Source organism: Gymnodraco acuticeps, unplaced genomic scaffold (genome assembly GCF_902827175.1).
Source record: "Gymnodraco acuticeps unplaced genomic scaffold, fGymAcu1.1, whole genome shotgun sequence".
NCBI lineage: Eukaryota > Metazoa > Chordata > Actinopteri > Perciformes > Bathydraconidae > Gymnodraco > Gymnodraco acuticeps.
The window spans coordinates 2541400-2560347 of NW_022991286.1; the positions used below are offsets into that span (position 1 = coordinate 2541400).

Below are 18948 nucleotides of genomic sequence, written 5' to 3' on the forward strand. Positions count from 1 at the left end.
GTTCTCTGATTGCAGGATCCTTTGGCAGGAACTTGGCCAACAAACCTAATGTGTATGTATCCAGCAGCGCGGGAGCTCGCTGGAGAGAGGTCAGTACGACATCTGAATCAGATGACATGTAAAACACAGCTTGGAGAACTGAGTCACTGGCAGCTCGTACAACAGAGTCTCTACAAGTCACAATTCATTTTATTTTAGTCCCTTTTACACTTTTTACGACATTGAAATCACTTCAGGATCTAGCTTAATAAGAGCATTAGTTCAGACCTATACTTCTGTGTGTTTTATGGATACACTTCATTATTAATAGATGCCTGATTTAGTATGCTTTAGCTGTGTTGTTAAGAAAGATGTGATGCAATATCTTCTTCCTGTAAATGACAACATGTGTGTCAAAGAACCCATTTTTTGCTTTACGTTTCAGAGAATAGTCGTTTTTATTTCACTGGCCACTTGGGGACTTTCAAATTAAAAGCTCAAAACTGATACCAAAATATACATTTTTTGTGCTGAATATGTCAATAAAGATGTTCCTGAATGTACACATCCAGGAGGAATAGTGCAACATTGACTTCTATTAGGAGTGTAAAGACGATTGTAAGGCAAATACTGACCCTACTTTAATCTCCAATTTTGGTCTCCACCACCATATGTTCTTATTAATTTAGTGGGAATGCTGATACAGCAACACTATCTGTTACAGACATTTCTTTAGTTATTTTGCACCTCTTCTTCTCCTACATTCCACATCGCAGAAACTCCGTTCAAACATCAAAACGTTCAGCTCGGTCGGGAATCGATGGCTATTACTTTTCTCATTCATAACTTTCATAATTCCAGAGATACATCCCATAATTCATCAAACTTTTAACATGGAAGTCAATGGAGAAACTCTTCAGACTTGAAAAATCTTCATGCAACTTCAACTGCTAACTGTTCCTTCATACTTTCACTCAGAAACCTCATTCCAAATTTAAAATGTTACACATCTTTCTGACATTATTCTTGTCAAACAGCTTTTAAATATGATTCATATTTTTAGAGATATTAAACATTGTTCAGACTTTGGTAAAGAGGCCTTCTTCAGATTTTAACATTAGCGTGTATTGAGCAGCTCGTTCATTTGTGTGATCTCAAAGCTAGCTTGAAATCCGCCTTCATATATTTTTTTTTAAACCTGCCATAATTCCCAAACCCTACACTCCTGAGACATAATTTGTCATGACAAAAGTAGAAAAATATCTTGTAGCTTGAAAAACGAAAAAAAATTAAGCAGAAATAATTAAACAAAACTTTCAACATGTCTCCATTAAAGCCAATTGTAAATTAAAGCTGATCTTTACTCACAGCATAAACCGCACACCTTTAGTTAATCTGCCAAAATGGCCACATTATTAAACTGAAAGTACACAAAAAGTACACTTCAGATGCTCAAGTTCCCTGACATGCTTCACGCGTTGAGATTTCACCGATATCTGTTACGGTTCTTCAACAAAACGTTCACATGTATGAGGTTTATCTCTCATTCAGAACAACGCAAATGCTCTCCTCTCACAGATTACTGCACATCACCATGGAAACCTTTGATCTCTGGACACATCGTTAGCTCAAATATAAACACCTGTGTCATGGAACACGATGATGTCATAACTCCAACTGACATGCTCAGAGCAGCAGACTTCAGATAGTGGTTAATGGTCCAGCCTTCAACATGTCTATGTGCCATTAGTGAGTTTTCCTCAAAAGCTGTTGCCATGGCAACGCATCCCTCGCCGTAAAACACGATATTGCTATAACTCCTATGAAAATGGTCAAAAAGTGCTCAAACTTCACATGTGCTAACAGTCCAGCCGTGAAGACATCTATTTGACAGTTTTAAGATTTCCTCAAATGCTGTTGCCACGGCAACACAATGCTCACTATGAAACACGGTTTTCTCACAACTTCAGTTCAAATGCTCGAAATGGCCCAAAACTTCACAGGTTTGGTAACGATGCAGCCATCAACGCATCTAAGCGTATTATGGGGTGTCATCAAATGCCGTTGAAATGGCGACAGATCATTCGCCATCAAGTTAGTTCAAAGGTTTGCAGTTCAAATATTCTGCTGCTTTCCCAAGCCTTTTTACTTTCTTTTCTTCTCTCATCACACATTCAAGCCCCCAGTGTTCATGTATCATTTCAATCTAAATTCTTCACTTTCTTCTTACACATTACATTTCAGTATAGCAATTCAGCGTCAGCTTTTCAGCATAAAGCATTCCCATTAGCAATTTCTTCAGGAATTGCATTCTCTAGTTCTCTACAATATTCACTACTCTCGTTGCAAGCTTTATTTTTCTGTTGTTTGGTGTTCAGCAAGGTTGTAAGTTTAGTTTTTTGGGGTAAAAAATAGCCTATGTGACTCAGCATCTTGCTCTATTCACTTTCAAGGGATACTGAGGACATGTTGTGATTAGATAGCTGTGTATAATTGGGTTAAAGAGCTTTGCTTGGTTGTTTTGCTGAGACTTTTAAACCCAACTAAATGGACACTTTTATGTTCTGGTAAAGAGTTTTTAAAAACTTTTTTTTAATTCAATTCCACAATTTTGTATCGTCCTTTCTCATTAGAAAACATTATTTTCTAGCTGATATTATATTGGTTTAAAATGAATCACCACTGTGCCTTTTCCCACTCCAGCATCAAAGGACAAGGACATAAAGATGCTATTTAATGAGGTCATAGTAGTGTCCTCACACCTTCTCCTGATTCATTAAAGCTTGTAATTACCTACATGCTAAATAGTCTTTAAGGCTTAAAGTTAATTAGACATGTTTTCTGTTATCTAGGCTCTTGCAGGTCCTTATTTCTACACATGGGGGGACCATGGTGGTATCCTGTTGGCGATCGGACAAGGAGGCGCCACCACACAACTCAAGTAAGTCAAATAACCTTTTGAAATGTTCCTCTAGGACAGGACGTACTGTAAGAAGAAATAATCACATTTGAGCTCAGAGGCAAAAATCTGTCATTACATTATTTTTCAATAGACTTTGAAACATGAGACCGCCTGAGGCTGCTTTGCCACTGGAAGGCTTTCATTCAGAATCCCCAAACAGCTTGAGGAAATCCAGGGTGAAGCACATAAATGGCCCCTTCCCCAGTGGATGTGCTCATTAGTCAGCAGAAGCATATTGTGTGAATGTGAAGCGGCTTGATGTAGAGAAATAGGCAAATGAATCATCCCTCAGTAAACAGAGGTGTAATATAACACCTCTCTGTAAACAATGGCCTTAGAGGCTATTCATATCCATGTGAAAACATCTGACCTTACTTACAGCTAGAGAGAATTCTGTTATTGTAAATAAAAAAATCATTGTTGCTTGCTAAAAAAAACAAGTTAAATATTTGGCATTTTCTCGTAAAGGTTCAGCACCAATGAAGGCGAGACGTGGACCGACTTCCAATTCTCGGACAGGGAGGTGTATGTTTACCAGCTGCTGACGGAGCCCGGAGAGAAGAGCACCATCTTCACCATCTTCGGGTCCTATGCCGACCAGAGGCACAGCTGGCTCATCCTGCAGGTCAACACCTCCGACGTCCTGGGTAGGTAGAGAGTGAGAAGGACCTCCAGAAGGGGGTAAAGGGATTCTTCAGCTCTTAGCAATAAAAGTTAACATCAGCTATCATCGTACTTTAGCTGTAGTTCTCAACAGAGAGATTAATACAAGGAGATATCTTTTGCTAGTTTTCAGCTTTATATTTGTATTTTGGCCTCTACTGTGACATGTCTACATGTTTTAATGTTCAAAAAGCTCTTTATTTTTGTCATACTCCCTGAGCCGCAGCACCTCTTTTCACCCTGTGTCTGAAACCAGAGCCCAGGCTGCTCTGACTAATCAACCACTTACTGTAGAGATGTCCCACCCCTTAGCCAATCAAGGGGTTGGAGCTCTAGTCAATAGAAGCGTGAGTGTTACACAATGATGTCACTATGTTACAGAAGTAAACAGGAAGTCCAATGGAGACGTTTCAGGCAGGGGGGGAGAGAACCTCCCTCTGGACGGAACATAGGGATTTTAGCGTCTGCAAAAAATGTAATTAGAATACTTAATTTGTATGCTTACTCGGAGAGAGTCATGCTTACGTCTGTCCTATTTTCGTGAACAGAATATCTCAGGAATGCCAAGAGGGAATTCCTTTACATTTGGCACAATCATCATCTTTGGCTCAAGGATGGACTAATTGGACACAGTTGCTAGCCTGTTAGCCATGGGGCAACTTTCGCCAACAATTTCTAAAAAAATACAGTTTAGTCAGGGTTTGGGTTACGGAAGGACAGGTCTCAGTTAGTTACTCTTGTTTTGAGAAGACATTACAACTACAGGAGTCTACATCATTAGATTATCATACATTTTATAAGAAAAATCATCCTAGAGTGTATGTTTAGCATAATTATACTAGCAACAGTTAAAAAACAGTAAATGTTAGTATGAGTTGGACCATTTAAAAACATAGAGATGGAAAATGAAGAATACACAGGGTGTCCGCGGGGTCTTAAAAAGTATTAAAAGTTGATAAATCAATTTAGCAAAAATTAAGGCTATTAAAAGGTATTAAACGGCATTTTCCAAGGTATTACATTTTGTAGCTTGTTTTCAATAAGTATATAAATTGTCCAAAGAGGTTGTATTCTACAGTCTGCCTGAATGTAATCATTGCGTAGGTGTGTAGTGTGATTCTGTGTAGTTTATTTATGGCATCCCGTTGGATTGGACGTCATCTGAACAGGACATCGCACGCTCACTGCTTGATAGCGCGAAGGTCCGTTTACGCCGGTTGTTAAACAACATCGTTATGGGGAAATGCAAGTTTGCGTCCAAATGGTTGGAAGATAAGGAGGAAGGACAATCAATACTGTATATAGTAAATGTGAGGTAAAGTGTGTCAATGTAACCGGTTAAAACTCAAAGTGGCGATGAGGTCTGTGAAGCTGACAATTGAGCGGCCCGACCAAGCAAGGAGGCAGAGGCAGAACGTCCAAAATTATAACCCGGTGTGGGCATTTATTAAAACATGAACACCTTACACACAGCCTCAATCAAGCCACTAGGATCTCACACACACTCCCTTCCTCTAACAGACAGGGAAACAGAGCCTAAATACACACACACACTAATCAGCAATTCGACACAGGTGAGGGGGGAGGAGACAACACAGGGCACCAGGTGCACACAATCCAGCAACAGACATAACGGGAGGGGGCACACTTTTCAAACACAAACATATAACTCAGGGATGGGCAACTTTGATGGTGGTGGGGGCCACATAATTGATGTACTGGCCACCAGGGGGCTGCAGATTCACTTGGAACACACACACACACAAAAATGCCATGTGTTGTATGTAATTATTAACAAATATACTAATTCTGACATCTTCATTGACATTTTACAATCAAAGGCAGGGGTGTCAAACTCAATTTAATCGCGGGCCACATCAGCATTATGGCTGCACTCAAAGGGCCGGTTGTAACTTCAAGACTATTTAAAAATACATAACCATATAAATATATATATAAAATAATATAACATCTTAAAAAAAAAAATCTGAGAAAAGGACACATTCTAAGAAAAAAGCCATATTTAGAAAAAAAAAAGTGAAATTCTGAGAAAAAAGTCTAATTTGAGATGCATTGTGGGACATGCAGTTTATGGGCAACGTGCTTCTGTAAATCATGTAACCGTATAATAAACATATAATATTCTTTGCATGCTCTTGTGGGGCCACAGAAAATGAAGTCACGGGCCGGATTTGGCCCCCGGGCCTTGCTTGACACCCCTGATCAAAGGGAACATCCCCAAAAAATGGGAACATCCTCTAATAAGCTCACTAAACAAATATCAGTTCACAGAAATGTTATTTCATTTTTACAAGTGGCATGTTTGTATTGAACAGGTTATTAAACAGTGGAATAAAGCTATTTTAAACTATTGGAAAGCACGGAGAATGTGTGTGTATTGAGATTAACCATTAAGATGACATAAACATGAAGTCATGAACACTAACCCAGACATTAGTTGTCTAACTTGAACCTAAAACACTTGTAGCCAGTCTCTGCATTCCCCTTATTCCACAATAAGGGGAATGTGAACACGCCCGCACTCTGCTGTTCCTCAGCGCAGCCCCCCCCTCCCTCCCGCTGAAATTATGAATGAAAAGCGTAGTAATCATAGATAACACGGCAGGGTCCGTGACAGTTTGTTTTCATCTGATTTCGAATAAACAAAGTATTTTTAAGAATATTAAACTTGTTTCGCCAAATTCAGATGATAAATACAACTTTTAGGCTTGTAAAGGCATAATTACAAGAGGTAACTTAACGTCACAGCAGGCATAACAACAGCCGGTGTTTCTTGTGAGGGTTTCCCCGGGAAACAAACACAATACACACAAATGCGTCACAGATTGTTTTGCGGTATTTGAAATCATGTACGCAGCTCGCGACGTAACTAGGAGTCTAGTGGACGGTATCAGTACTACAAGTAAACATTTTTTATTAATTTTTTTTAATTAATTACGTTGTTTATAAATTAATCTGAGGGCCGCAAAAAGAGGAGGTGGGGGCCGCATGCGGCCCGTGGGCCGCCATTTGCCCATCCCTAACTGAACAGAATTACACACATACAAACCCAACTAAACGCAGTCAGCACTTGAACAATTAATGCCACTTAACGCTATGATGTCTACACCCCCACATATTATTTGCACCCGGATTATTCTTAACCGCTGTCATTCTAGCATAAGCACTTTCGGCGCTCTCGCTAACTCCCCTATCTTGTCAGGCGGAGCCGAGGACCCGACCAGCACCTGCCAGACGACATTTCAATCAACACTGTTTAATCCTTTAATAAATACCATCTCAATAATTAGTATAAATTATATAAAATGTGCAAATATGCCATGCCAACGGTACTGTGCAATCACGCTAATAAAGTGCAAAACCGTTCACTAAAGTGCTGAGTTACAAGGCCCGAAGCCGTCAGTCCACAGTGACGAAGTTACCTTCGTCACAAGGTCTTAAAATGTATGGAAAGGGTCTTAAAAAAGGTCTTAAAAGGTATTACATTTGACTTCAGGATTCCTGCATATACCCTGATACAGAATGTGTGAGGTTTGTGCTCCATACAATTTACACTATAATAAAATAAGTAAAAACTATCTTGAGCAAAAGGTAAATACTACAAAAATACTATTAGGTAAAGGAGCTACAATAAATGGTTACCTCAAGAGTTGTGAAACTGTTAATTACAGCTACTGTACTACATGGATATTTCCTCACTTTAAGTCCTCTACAGGGCCATTAGAAAAGAAAACTAAAGGCTGATCTACAAATGGACATCCAAGAATATTAGCAATTAAGTCAGAGAATGTCAAATATCTACAGTACCCTTCTGTCTTTTCTCCAGGTGTGCCGTGTTTGGACGCAGACTACAAGCGCTGGTCTCCGTCAGACGAGCACGGTAACGAGTGTCTGCTGGGCAGAGAGGTGACGTTCAAGAGACGTGCTCCCCACGCTACATGCTTCAACGGAGAGGACTTCGACCGGCCCGTCACCATCGCTAACTGCTCCTGCACCCGCCAGGACTACGAATGGTGAGGGACACACAGCAGCCCAAAGCATGCATGTTCATTATCAATGTTCATAGTGGAGGTATTGTCTGTGTCTAATGAGTCACTGAAATGGAAACATTGGTGTTTTTAGCATGTCGGTAAGGGGATGGGATTTTAAAAAAGGAACACACATGTATTTTTTAAACAAATCTGCAAATACATTTATCATCAGTCACGAAAAACTCTTCTATTCAATTATTATTAATGTGGCACAGTTTTTTAATTGGTAAATATATATTTTACTCAAGAATTAAATACATTAACAATAATGGTAATAATAATAATACACTTCATTTGTGTAAATAGTAAATACACATGAAATAAACATAAAAACAAGGATAGAACACCACATTAATTGGCAATATATGGATAAAATACACACACTTGATAGCAATTTTAAAACTAAGATCAAAAATTCAAAACAAGATAATAAAGTATATATATATTATATACAGATTTCATATAACAAGATGGATGATAAACCCACATAATAATAATAATAATAATAATAATAATACAATTAGATATATATTATATACAAATCCCATATTTGCAGTTCCATATAGCTAATCCTCCAACACCATATTAAAATATCTGGCATAAACGGACATAAGAGTACAAAAAATCAAACATCTATATCATTAGCTGTAATGTGAGTGGGACCTCTGTGGTGGATGGCACCGACTTTCAATAAAACTGCACTCCTGGCAAACCCAGACGTTGGTCAAAGCCTGCTCTGCACATTTGTATTGCTCCTGGAGCTCCCATCACCGCTCATAATGAGTCTGTTTAAGATGCACATCAGGTGCTGCCTTTAATCACACGCTAACTTTTCCCCTCTCCCAACCCATCTTCCTCCTCCTCCTCCTCCTCCTTTCAGCGACTACGGCTTCAAGCTGAGTGAAGACTTGTCCCTGCAGGTGTGTGTGCCCGACCCAGAGTTCTCCGGGGACCTCTACGCTCCCCCAGTGCCGTGTCCTATCGGGACCACCTACCGCCGCAGCAAAGGGTAAGCTGCTATTATTATTAGCAGTATTATTATCAGTATTATTACAAATGTGCAGAGTGAGATTTCTTTGTGTGGTCTATTAGCATAATGTGGGCATCTGCAGCACTACTACATTCCCTTTTACATGAGTAAGCCTATGAGTTGATTATTTATAGAGTTGTATTTATTTATTCTCCTTGTTGTATGGACCTTTTGTCAATTTTTATTCCCAACACCTTTACTTTGTGTCATGGACCCTAAATAAATGCCTTGATGCCCATTGAATCCTAATTAGGCTAAATCAAGAACCATGAATAGCATTTGTTTTGTTCCTAAACCTGTAGTACCGTAACAGGAGTGTTGTGTGGAACAGAGGTTAATGGATCAAGCTGCCAGGGACTGCAGATGAACATTTGCCTTTGTGGTTAAATCTGGCACATTTACATGATTGACTCAAAAACCTGTGTTAGTGAATGTTCACTTTATTTATCATGAATAAATGCATAAAAACATATAAAATAATGACACCTAAGCTTGAAGGGAAAAATCTAAGTGAATCGTCTACACCTATAGATAAAAGATAGAATTTGATTTGGTGTAGGGTGATGCAAACATCAACACAACATAAGTTGTAAGAGAAGATAAAAAACATAACGATTTAAAAAAGGAAATATAACGATTGTAAAGAGAAATGTAAGGCTTTAAAAAGGAAATGTAAAAAGAAAATAATTTAGAAAACTATTTAACTTTCAAAAGAATAAAGGCAAGGCAAGGCAAGTTTATTTATATAGCACTTTTCAACACAAGGCAATTCAAAGTGCTTTACAAAAAATGAAAGACATTAAGAAAATGGCATTTAAAATCAGTCATTAAAAAGAAAAGCTAATAAAATAAACATTAAAAGAAAAAATACATGGATAAAAGTTACAGTGCAGTCAAAGATATGAATAGTTCAATTAAACATTAAAAGAAAAAATACATGGATAAAAGTTACAGTGCAGTTTAAGATATGAATAGATCAATTAAAAGTCTTCAGCCTGGATTTAAAAGTAGTCAGAGTTGCAGCGGACCTGCAGGTTTCTGGGAGTTTGTTCCAGATATTTGGAGCATAATAACTGAACGCTGCTTTACCGTGTTTAGTTCTGACTCTGGGGACAGAAAGCTGACCAGTCCCTGAAGACCTGAGAGATCTGGATGGTTCATAATTTAGCAGGAGGTCAGAAATGTATTTTGGGCCTAAACCATTCAGTGCTTTATAAACCAGCAGCAGTATTTTGAAATCTATTCTTTGACACACAGGAAGCCAGTGTAAAGACTTCAGAACAGGAGTGATGTGATCCACTTTCTTAGTGTCAGTGAGGACTCGAGCAGCGGCGTTCTGAATCAGCTGCAGCTTCCTAATAGATTTTTTAGTGAGACCTGTGAAGACACCATTGCAGTAGTCCAGTCTACTGAAGATAAAAGCATGGACAAGTTTTTCCAAATCCTGCTGTGACATTAGTCTTTTAATCCTAGATATATTCTTTAGGTGATAGTAGGCTGATTTAGTAACTGTTTTAATGTGACTGTTGAAACTCAGGTCAGAGTCCATGACTACACCTAGATTTCTGGCTGTATCTGTTGTTTTGAACATTGCAGACTGAAGCTCAGCGCTAACTTTTATACGTTCTGACTTGGCTCCAAAAACCATTACCTCAGTTTTATCTTTGTTTAATTGGAGAAAGTTCTGACACATCCAGTCATTGATTTGTTCAATGCACTTACTCAGTGTTTGAATTGGAGCATAGTCTCCTGGTGAAATTGTTACGTACATTTGTGCGTCATCTGCATAGCTATGGTAACTTATTTTGTTGTTTTTCATTATCTGAGCCAGTGGTAGCATGTAGACGTTAAAGAGAAGAGGCCCCAAAATGGAGCCTTGAAGAACCCCACATGTCATATTTGTCAACTCAGATGTGTAATTACCTATAGAAACAAAGTTGTTTCTGTCCTTTAAGTAGGATTCAAACCAATTCAGAACTGTTTCCGAAAGTCCCACCCAGTTTTCCAATAAAGACAAACATTAACACCAAATGAACATATACTGTTCAACAACAAAAAAACGACTAATACAAGGAATAAGTGACAAACTGCAGTATATTATATTTTAAAGTGGAGGCTGTGCAGATTTTAAGAGAGGTACGGATATATAGAAATATGCAAACATATTCAGAGGGATGAACACCAAAATAAACCAGTCTGTGAACAGACATGAGCTCCAGTGTCTTCTTTGATCAATCTTAAGTACGAGGTTCATATTTCTTTCATTTATCCAGTTGGCTTGTGGTCAATATGTTCAAATGTGAACCTCACCTTGTGCTTTATTATGATAATTAGGATCAACAGTCATCACCTTTCATACTTTTCATCTATCATCTCTCTACCTGAGAATTCCCCAGAATGCAAAGCAGCCTTTGTCATTTTTGATACTGATATGCAAAGCAGTGATGTTGTTTTGTGTGAGAGCTCCACCAAGTGTCCAACTGAGGGAACGTGTTTGTGTTGCTGCAGCTACAGGAGGGTCCCCGGAGACAGCTGCAGTGGGGGGGACGTGGAGTCCAGACTGGATGGAGAGATGCTGCCCTGTCCTGTCGGAGGTAAACCTGCACAGCATACATCTGAGGAAATCATGCAGTTCTACATTTCACTCTCAGTAGAATTACATAGCTTTATTGTATCTAGGAATAGAGGAATTGTATCTACTACATACTGTATGTTGAAATAACTATTTGAAAACATGACATGCTGATTTTGTTTTTAAAGCTTTGTTTATTACATTGGTTAGAGATGGTTCAGATGTTTTAAAGTGAGGTTCTATGAGGTACAACTCACTCACAAATTTTAATTAAAGCCAATACAGTAGCAATAACACCAATGTGGCTTAATTAAAGCTAATGTAACTGCAGGATTGTTGCTTTTTGGGTTGGTATCTGCATGGTGTAAACTAAGTGTGATGTATTATATATAGAACATGAGGGTCTGAAGGGTCACCAAGTTGGAAGAAACAGACAGAACTTTTAGCAAAGCAGCTAAACAATAAACTGCTTTGGACAGGGCATCAGCAAAATGTATTGTAGACACCTAACCTAAAGTCACATAAAAAAAAAAAAATTACATATATTTTCTCCACTGAAGCCTGCATCAAGCCGTTTCCTATGCTCTCTTAAAGCCACCAGACAAAAAGCCTTATTTTATCTCACAGTAAACAGAAACCACTTCTGAGTTCTTTGTGGTAAAATGACTGTTTTTGTCTATGGGAACTGGTTTCCTTGAAGAGAGAATCAATAACTGCTCCAGTTCCACTCCAATAAGGGGTGAGGTTAACTAGTTAACTTGAGATTTTAAGTCTTCTTAAATATGTTTCCCTGCTGCCCCTTGCCACAGCAGCATGTTACTTAGCCTCCATGCTACTCCTCTTTGTTCCTCTAACCCATCTGCTCTAGGTCATATGTATTTGAATGCACCAAAGCAAATTCCTCGTATGTGTAAACCCACTTGGTAATAAAACTGATTCTGATTTTGATATGTCTATGGAGTTAGCAATTACAATCCTACTATCAGTGGTGTTACGTATTGAAGTACATTTAATCAAGTAATATACCTAAGTACGATTTTGCAGTACTTTACTTCAGTACTTTTATTTTATGCTACTTTATACTTCTATATGGAAGCCAATATTGTACTTTTTACTCCACTACTTTATTTGACCAAGTGAGTTACTAGGAACTTTGCAAATTAGGATTATTTGCTAATAAGACATATAAATAAACGAATAAATCAACTATGATATATAATTATAAGTAAAGATGTCCAGCAGTAGACAATAAAGTAAGAAAAGTACCTCCACCTTTACCACAGCACGGAATTAGTTAGAACAGAAAACCAGCGAACTGTGAATGACAACTGGAATATGCTCCGAGACTAACTGTTTTCACAGATGGATAAGCATATCCCGACCAAGTTCACTACCACACGGCACAACCTGCTCTGGCTCACTCACTGCATGAAATGCCAATTAAAAAATAAAAATAAGTTATACAACAAAGCCAAGCGATCAGGCAAAACTCGTGATTGGGAAAACATCCGCAAACAAAAGAAACATGTTCAAAATAACCTTTGCAGTGCACACTGGGACTATATCGAAAACACACTCACCCAGAGTCTTGCTGAAAACAACACCAGACTATTCTGGAAATATGTCAAAGAGTGTGGTGCGGACAACATTGGAATCTCCCCTATTCAAGAGGGTGAAGACCTCTACAGTAGCAGCAAAGACAAGGCTGAACTAATCAACAAACAATTTAAATCTGTATTTACTAAGGATGATGGTAGCCAGCCCTCTATATCAGGAGATCCAGGCCCGCAGATAGAAGACCTGATCATCACGACTGAAGGAGTGACCAAACTACTGGCAAATATTAAGATCAACAAGGCTAGCGGCAGAGATGGTCTAACCAATCGCATACTCAAAATGCTGGCCCCCCAAATAGGCCCACTGCTCAAGTGCATATTCACGCAGTCACTGCTGACAGGAAATCTACCCGATGACTGGCTGCAGGCAAACGTTACGCCTATATTCAAGAAAGGGGTCCGGCACACAGCCGCAAATTACAGACCAGTTTCCCTGACAGTAGTATGTTGTAAACTCCTGGAACACATCATTTGTAAACACCTGTTGAATCACCTGGAAAGGCATAATGTCCTCACCCCGTTCCAGCATGGATTTCGACAAAACCATTCGTGTGAAACTCAACTCCTAGTCACAATGCATGACCTGGCAAAATATCATGACCAGAAAATGCAACTTGATGTGGCAATCCTTGATTTCTCAAAGGATTTCGACACGGTCCCACATAAGTGCCTGTTGCAAAAGCTGGCCCACATGGGTATAACCGGCCCAATACTTTATTGGACCACAACCTTTCTCATGCACAGAAGCCAACAAGTAGTCGTAGAAGGGGTGAAATCAAGGAAAGTTCACGTTGACTCTGGTGTCCCACAAGGCACTGTGTTGGGTTCATTGCTTTTCCTATGCTACATTAATGACATGCCGTCACATGTAGCATCCACAGTGCGGTTATCTGCTCTACAGGCCTATTAAAAATGGAAGTGACCAAGAAGACCTACAGGGTGACCTGACCAGACTTCAGGAATGGCCTAACACTTGGGGAATGTGCTTTAATGCTAGTAAGTGCTACGTCCTACGAACAAGCAGATCAACAAACCCGCACACTAAAAACTATACTATGTGACCAGGTGTTAAAAGAGGTGACCCACCAGCCTTATCTTGGGGTAGAAATTCATAATAATCTGAAGTTTGGCCAACACATTGGCCAAATTGTAACACAGGCAAACCGTTCGCTCGGCTTCCTACGCCGGAACCTGCGACGTTGTCCCCAGACACTGATGTACCTAGAGCCAGCTAGAAGTGCAACCCGCAAAGCCAACTCTTTGAACTTCGAGCGAATCTTCGCTACTGGTGACACTCTTAAATACTCTTTCTTTCCGAGAACAATCATAGAGTAGAACTTGCTACCAGAAGAAGCTGTCATTGCAGAGTGCTTCCGGCAAACTTTAAGAGACATTTAGCGGGGATCATCCATCCCCCACTGAGCGTGATGCCTCTGGGTTCTGCTCAGTATTAATCTAGATCCAGACCAGCTGTGATGAACACATTAATGCATCATTAATATAATCCAGTACTTTGATATATGATTCTTAAATTGGACATTACGCAGAATAAGTACTTTCACTTTTGGTACTTTAAGTATAATTTAATGCAAATGCTTTTGTACTTTTACTTGTTACAGAGTATTTTTACACTGTTGTATTTCTACTTTAAGTAAAATATCTGGGTTACACCACTGCCTACTATCCCTCTCACACACTCATGATCATGTCAGTACTTTCCTCACAAACACTTTAATGATGTGTGTGTGTGTGTCCTGTCTCCTGTGCTCCTGCAGAGAGTAACGAGTTCATCCTGTACGCGGTGAGGAACTCCATCCATCGCTACGACCTGGCTACGGGCACGGACCAGGCGCTGCCTCTGAGCGGGCTCAGAGAGGCCGTGGCTCTGGACTTTGACTACGACAGGAACTGCCTGTACTGGGCGGACATCTCTCTGGACACCATACAGGTGTGTGAGGAGTTCAAGAATAAAGAATACCTTCATTATCCCTTTGGTTTTGTGTCGGTTGCTCCATTTAAGAATGCAATTATTTTTTTTTAAAGGATAAATAAAACATAGAATAAGAATGAATATACATAAGAAGTAAGAATGTTCAATAAAAAGAGAAAATAAAATAAAGGTATTTATACAAACATAAGAAGTCAAAGTTGAATGTTTAATTAAAGACAAAATGGATTAAAGGTATCATTAAAAACTTTAGAATTTCAAGTAAAAATGTGCACAGTGTACTACAATATCCATTTTAGAAATGAAATAAATTAAAGCTAAAATAATAAGAAAAAGAGAAAATATATACATACATAAGAAGTTAAAGTAAAAATTTGCGATAAAAAGGTAAAATAAAATAAAGGTATTTCTACAATTATAAGAAGTCACAATAAAATAGAAAATATATAGAATGTATCGAAACATAAGAAGGGAAAATAAAAATGAACACATTGTACTACAAAATATAATGTAGTATTACAACCTATACAGTGATGTATTCATGATATATATAAATGCTGAATTGTGCACAGTTTGAAGGGTTTGGCTGCTGATAGTAAAGTAATGCCAGTCTGTTTCCAGAATAGTTTGTTTACAGCTCACACACCAGCTTGTTATGTCAATGTGAGAGCTGTGACTTGTGAGGAGCTTGTTCATCAGAAACACTTTTTTTAAAATGCCATCCCGTTAATTTGGGATGCATACTCACTTGTGAAAGAAATGTTACTATGTCTGCCATATTTAGCCAGATACAGATATGATCACAGAGGACGCACATTATCAAGCTGTCTGTCTCCTCTCTCCTGCAGCGTCTCTGTCTGAACGGCAGTACAGGTCAGGAGGTGGTGGTGAGGAAAGACCTGCAGAACGTGGAGGCTCTGACCTTTGACCCCGTCAGCAGACTGCTATACTGGGTTGATGCTGGAGCCCAGACCATTGAGGTAAATAAGTGTATGTGTGTGTGTGTACGACATTTCACTCTTAAGATGCTGTTTGATTACAAAAATGTACTTCTCTTAATTGTTCAGTGTAGCAATTCTTCATTGATTAGGTGTCATTTGGTCACATTATATGGAAGCTTGGGTTTTAATTATAGAAACTGACACATTTTGATACAAATATTCCTATAAAAAAATAAAAAGCCCTCAAAAACAATAAAAAGGTGTGTTGTTATACAATGCTGCATTGATTTGGAGCCATTGGGTCACATCATTTAAAAGAAAGACTTGTTAAGATATTTGTTGGGCCAAAGAGTGCATTTGTTAGAGATACAGAGGTGAAGGGAGGAGATGGAGGGGGGGTGACATACTGCATATGGGCCGGCAGCCAAAATCAAGACTTTTCAGAAAAAAATGATATATTATAAAACAGAAAATTATTGAAATTGAATTAAAGAGGTCTGTCCTGCTTATATAATCCCTGTACTGATTTGATGTTCAGGTTCTGAGTGGTCTCAGTGAAATTGGTGAACCTGTTTTACTTGTGTTGTGTCTGAAGGTGTCTAACCCTGACGGCGACCTGCGTCACACTCTGCTCAACTCCTCTGTCCTGGAACATCCCAGAGCTCTGGTCCTGCTGCCTGGAGAGAGGTAACGCACGCACGCACGCACAAACAAACACACACACACACACACACACACACACACACACACACACACACACACACACACACTATGATTTCCTGATGATCCTTGTTTAAAGGCAGTTTCTGAATATGTGCTGCATGGTCTCCGTGGATTGAGCACTTTAATAATTTTGCAGTATCTATGAAGGCACCTGCTTTAATCATGAAAGTCTCCCTTTTTTTTTTATTTATCTGTAATCTAAATAAATATTACACGACATCAAAAACACCTTGCTATCAATATTAAGCTGACTGAAGGGACTTTAAATGAATAAATCAACATAAAAAAAAGATTAAAACATTCGGATAACAGTCGTTCCTCCCCCTGAATCACACTTTTGAGGAAGGGATGACCAGACAAAATGTCAACACTTTCCAAACTGTTGTAACATCAACTCACATGCACCATAACAAAGAGTTGGTTCCGCTTCTGCAGACATAACTCTGCTTTTATTTAAGATGAGTTCAGCTGTATTTATTTTCCCATCAATTACTTGCTATTGTTTTAGTTTAGATCCAAAAATCTGGATGTATTTATTTTTGTCTCACTGCACTCTCTTCCTCTTACGTCTGGTTTATAAAATGCATTTTTATTCACAAAGGATTTTTTTTTTTAAATGATGTTTACAGAGTGATATGCAGGCTTAAAATCTAAGCACATTTAATAGAAAGATAAAAGACAGTCATTTATTTTAAGCTCTTTATTCAAACGAGTTTTAAAAGAAAAAACACAGATATTTGATTCCAAATTGGAGTATATTTAATGATTGTGTGGCACTAACGGCCCGTCCACACAGCGGCGTGCGTTGACGCTTGGAGGTGGGCGTATCTGAAGCTTGGGGATTTTTTGCGACCAACAACCAATCACATGAATCTCCCGCCCCCGACATACAAAGCAATAGCAAAGTTAAAACGAAGTAAACTGGATATAAAATCCCCAAACAGGCGAAAACCTACCAGTTTCATCCACTGTCTCTGCCACCTCCCTACAAGCCTCGCTCCTCTGGTTTGTATCCCGGTAGATCAACAGAGACTGATCATACAGCACCGGGTGATTCTCTACCGCTATAATGAATTTTCCCTCCATTTTTTGGAATATGAGGAAATGACCTGCGTAGTCTCTCCCAGCATACACGCGGTTTGATTGGCTAGCGCTTGTACTGGCAGATTTGCATAAACGGGATTTCATTGGCTGACGCCTCCGTCGAGGCGTCAAAAGTTGAACATTGCTCAACTGTTGAAGCCAGCAACGCTCCACGTCGCTTCCCAAAATGCAGTTCGGCTAAAAGTGACGTCACCCCATTCAAAGTGAATGGGCAGAAGCGTTGGAAGCTTCAACGCACGCCGCTGTGTGGACGGGCCGTAACGTCATATGCCAGGTCAATAATAATAGAATCAGCAAGGCTGCAGTGCTCAGTGATTATAACAAAAAAAACAATAAAAAAAACCCCAATGAGAATAGAGAAAACACGCTCTCCTTCTCTTTTTTTTTTTTTTTTAATCAACACCTTATCTGCCATTTGTCTTAATGTAATGAAGACATTCTCCGAGGTATTTGTGAGGATTGAGATCAGGCAGAGTGTAATTGTTTGACATTGTATTGCTTTGATGAAATAATTGATGATAATATAGTTCAACATTTAATTTACTACTTGTACGGATTGTCTTTTGTTTTAGACCTAGGTGGCAAATGTATACTTTTTTCTTACACTAGACAGACTGGTTAAAGTGTGTGATGACAGTTAAAGAGAACATGTGGCACTTTCTGGGGTTCCCCTTTCCTGTAGTGTTATATAGGTTTTGTGGATGTAAAAGGTCTGAAAAGGCTCAAATCCCTGTGTTACTTCCCCCCTGCCTGAAATCAATCAATCAATCAATGTTTATTTATATAGCCCAATATCACAAATGTTACATTTGTCTCAGTGGACTTCACAGTTTGTACAGAATATCAGTATGACAATACGACACCCTCTGTCCTTAGACCCTCACATCGTACAAGGAAAAACTTCCAGAGAAAACCCACAGTTTAAAGGGAAAAATGGGAGAAACCTCAGGGAGAGCAACAGAGGAGGGATCCCTCTCCCAGGACGGACAGACGTGCAATAGATGCCCTGTGTAAATCGAAAAGATAATACATTTGACAACATAGGTAGACCAAATGTTTGGAAATGCATGTGTCTATAATAGGAAGATGAATCCACGAGGATGTCAGCAATCCTGTGGGAGCCATCAGGGAAGTAGTATGATGAGTCAGGCAGGACCGCAGAGACAGGTTCAGCCAGAACTTGAAGTCCAGGACTCAGATCAGGACTCAGGATAGAGGATCCAGGACACACGACCACAGCAACAGGATTAGCCTCGACTCAGGATCCCGGCGTAGATATAGACACAAAAAAGAGATTTGGGGGAAGCTGGGTTAATCGGAACATGAGAGTACACAGGTACAAACAGCCAGAAAGACAG

General features: G+C 39.2%; 1 protein-coding gene across 2 annotated transcripts in view; it reads left to right on the forward strand.

The window, feature by feature from the left end:
• Nucleotides 1-18948, forward strand: part of sorl1 (sortilin-related receptor, L(DLR class) A repeats containing) — a 164666-nt gene that overhangs the window by 108632 nt on the left and 37086 nt on the right. For both annotated transcript variants that reach the window (XM_034239940.1, XM_034239941.1), the window contains exons 11-19: nucleotides 16-89; nucleotides 2832-2920; nucleotides 3410-3588; nucleotides 7452-7638; nucleotides 8537-8665; nucleotides 11195-11280; nucleotides 14650-14822; nucleotides 15671-15802; nucleotides 16359-16450. In XM_034239940.1, the coding sequence (XP_034095831.1) occupies nucleotides 16-89; nucleotides 2832-2920; nucleotides 3410-3588; nucleotides 7452-7638; nucleotides 8537-8665; nucleotides 11195-11280; nucleotides 14650-14822; nucleotides 15671-15802; nucleotides 16359-16450 (1141 nt within the window). The remainder of the gene's footprint in view (nucleotides 1-15; nucleotides 90-2831; nucleotides 2921-3409; nucleotides 3589-7451; nucleotides 7639-8536; nucleotides 8666-11194; nucleotides 11281-14649; nucleotides 14823-15670; nucleotides 15803-16358; nucleotides 16451-18948) is intronic.